Source organism: Vombatus ursinus, unplaced genomic scaffold (assembly GCF_900497805.2).
Source record: "Vombatus ursinus unplaced genomic scaffold, bare-nosed wombat genome assembly UNPS02004259.1, whole genome shotgun sequence".
Lineage (NCBI taxonomy): Eukaryota > Metazoa > Chordata > Mammalia > Diprotodontia > Vombatidae > Vombatus > Vombatus ursinus.
The window spans coordinates 20300-23042 of record NW_020944037.1 but is presented as its reverse complement, the minus strand read 5'-3'; the positions used below and the strand labels follow the sequence as shown (position 1 = coordinate 23042).

The following is a 2743-nucleotide window of genomic DNA, read 5'->3' as shown; positions in this document are numbered from 1 at the left end:
TTTCCTTCCTTCTTTCCTCCCTTTTCTCCTTCCTTCTCTCCCTCTACCTAAATTTGATTCAATACAGATTAAACCCCTCGAGCTGTGTCTGGGGATCCCGACAGACAAACCACTCAAATGAAACGGGGCAGAGGGACGCTGGGTGGGCTGGGTTGGGGGCTGGTGCCCGCGGGGACTTGTTTCTCAGCAGCCTCACTGACTGTGACCCCCACCTCAGGCCTTGTGTACGACACCTTGATGCTGAAACACCAGTGTACCTGTGGAAACACTAACAGCCACCCCGAGCACGCTGGCCGCATCCAGAGCATCTGGTCCCGGCTGCAGGAGACGGGCCTGCGTGGCAAGTGTGAGGTAACGAGAGTGGATAGGCGGGAAGGCGGGGGAGGGGAGAGCAGGGTCAGGGACCGGCCTGGAACTGAGGCTGGCATGGCCTGCAGCGGCACCCGTCAGAGGCAGACACAGCCCCGTGGACCTCCCGAGGCAGGGGCTGCTCAGGTCCCCTTCCCTGCCAGCTGTGTTCCGGACGTGGCAGGCCGTCAGCATCCGGTGTTTCCCACCAGGGCCTCAGCTGGCCACCCGCAACCGGCCCGAGTCCCTCAGCCTCTGCCTGCTTTCCCCCGGGAGGCCGAAATGTCGTATCTTACAGATGTCTGTCTGTCTGTGACTTCTCCCTCGGCTGCTCACCAGCACGGAGAATGATGGTTATTATTCAGACCGGTTCATCGGGCCTTTATCACCTGCCTGACTGGTGCCGAGCCCCAGAATGAGGCAGTTCCTGCCCTCCTGAGCTTACATTCTGTGCAGAGGAACAACACAAATAGTAACCAGCCCCTACAAAACGCAAAGCCTTGGCTTTGGGGGGAGGGGCGTTGGGAGAGGCCTCCTGTAAGAGTTGGCCCTTCAAGAGGGCAGAGGTGAGGAGGGACGGCATGCCAGTCATGAGGGACAGCCTGAGCAAAGACATGGAGACGGGAGATGGCGTGTCACATGTGAGGACCAGGAAGAGGTCCATTTTGGCTGGACTGTGCGGTGAGGGAAGGGGACTTGGATAGAACAGGTTTGTAAAGGGGGCTATAAATGCCCAACAGAGAACTCGGTCTTTTGTAAATAGTGAAATGCTAAAAAGCCAGAGATTTTTGAGTCAGAGTCAGTTAGGGTTTAAATCCTGCCCCTGCTACAAACCGACTTTGTGACCTTTGGGAAATTGCTCAAATTCTCTGGGCCTCAGTTTCCTTATCTGTAAAATGAGGTGCTTGGATTAGTTGACTTCCTTCCTTCCCTCCTCCCCCTCCTAGTCCATATCTCGGGGCTCCAGCCTTCTTTGGAGTCAGATCCGGAGAGGACTGACCGCCTCTCCAGGGGGCCTCAGCGCCTTTTCAGCTGAATTCCCTTTTCTATGTCCCCGCCCACCCCAGTCTAGGGGGAGGGGCAACAGAATAGACCAAGGGCCTGGTGTCAGAGGGTCTGGGTTCCAGTTCAGCCGTGCTTCTGGGTAGCTGATTGGCTCTGGGGGAGTGCGGAAGGAGAAAGATTCAGTCACATGTGTGACCTTGGACAGGTCATTTCTTGATTTGTGAAACAATGGAGTTGGACTAATGATCTCTAAAACCCTTCCAGATAGGGGTGACCTTGTTTGGGGGGTGACTGGGGAGCCAGGGTGGAGCAGCCCAGACTGGCGATGTCATCAGGGTGGGGAATTCCCTTTCTGGAGACTGAGGCCGGCAGTCTGGGCTGCCAAGAGATGCAGTGACTTGACCAGGGTCACACAGGTACTGCGTGTCATGGCAGACCTTGAACCCAGATCACCCTGGCTTCAGCAGCAGGCTCTCTACCCAGCATATCACCTCCCACTTTTTCATTTCAAAAATTCAGCTTTTTCATCTGTTGTTTCGGTTATCACGGGCATTTCCCAGTGTATCCCTTCCAGAGAATCGCCCTTCGAATGAGGAAGAAAAAAAGTTTAGTAAAATCAAGTGAACCAACTCGGACAGTCTGGGATCCCCCCCCACCCATGTTCTCCTTCCTTAGGACAGGCTGGGATGTCCCGCTGGCATCGCACGGTGTGGGGCGCTCCTGCCGGCAGGTTCATTCTCTCTGTCTCTGTCTCTCTGTGCGTTTCTGTCTCTGTCCATCTCTGTCTCTATCTCTCTTTCACACACACATACTGTCTCCTCTCTCTGTCTGTCTCTGTCTCTCTCTCTCTCTGTCTCTCTCTCTGTGTCTCTGTCTCTCTCTCTGTCTCTCTCCCTCTGTCTCTCCTTTCTCTTCCTTTTCTCTGTCTCTCACACATACACATACACTCACATTCGCACACATACACATACTGTCTCCTCTGTCTCTCTCTGTCTTTTCTTTCCTCTCTCTCTGTCTCTCTCCCTCTGTCTCTCCATCTTTCTCTTCTCTTTTCTCTCTCTCTCTCTCTCTCACACACACACACACACACACACACGTACACATACCGTCTCCTCTGTCTCTCTGTCTCTCTCTGTCTTTTCCTTCCTCTCTCTCTCTCTGTCTCTCTCCCTCTGTCTCTCCTTCTTTCTCTTCTCTTTTCTCTCTCTCTCTCACACACACACACGTACACATACTGTCTCCTCTGTCTCTCTGTCTCTCTGTCTTTCCCTTCCTCTCTCTGTCTCTCTGTCTCTCCTTCTTTCTCTTCTCTTTTCTCTCTCTCTCTCTCTCTCTCTCTCTCTCACACACACACACACACACACACACACACACACACACACACACACAC

At 53.8% G+C, this 2743-nt stretch overlaps 1 protein-coding gene across 1 annotated transcript in view; it reads left to right on the top strand.

Moving 5' to 3' along the window:
- LOC114054146 (histone deacetylase 4) overlaps positions 1-2743 on the top strand; it is a 253940-nt gene that overhangs the window by 232345 nt on the left and 18852 nt on the right. The window contains exon 15 of the mRNA XM_027877293.1: positions 218-351. Within this exon, the coding sequence (XP_027733094.1) occupies positions 218-351 (134 nt within the window). The remainder of the gene's footprint in view (positions 1-217; positions 352-2743) is intronic.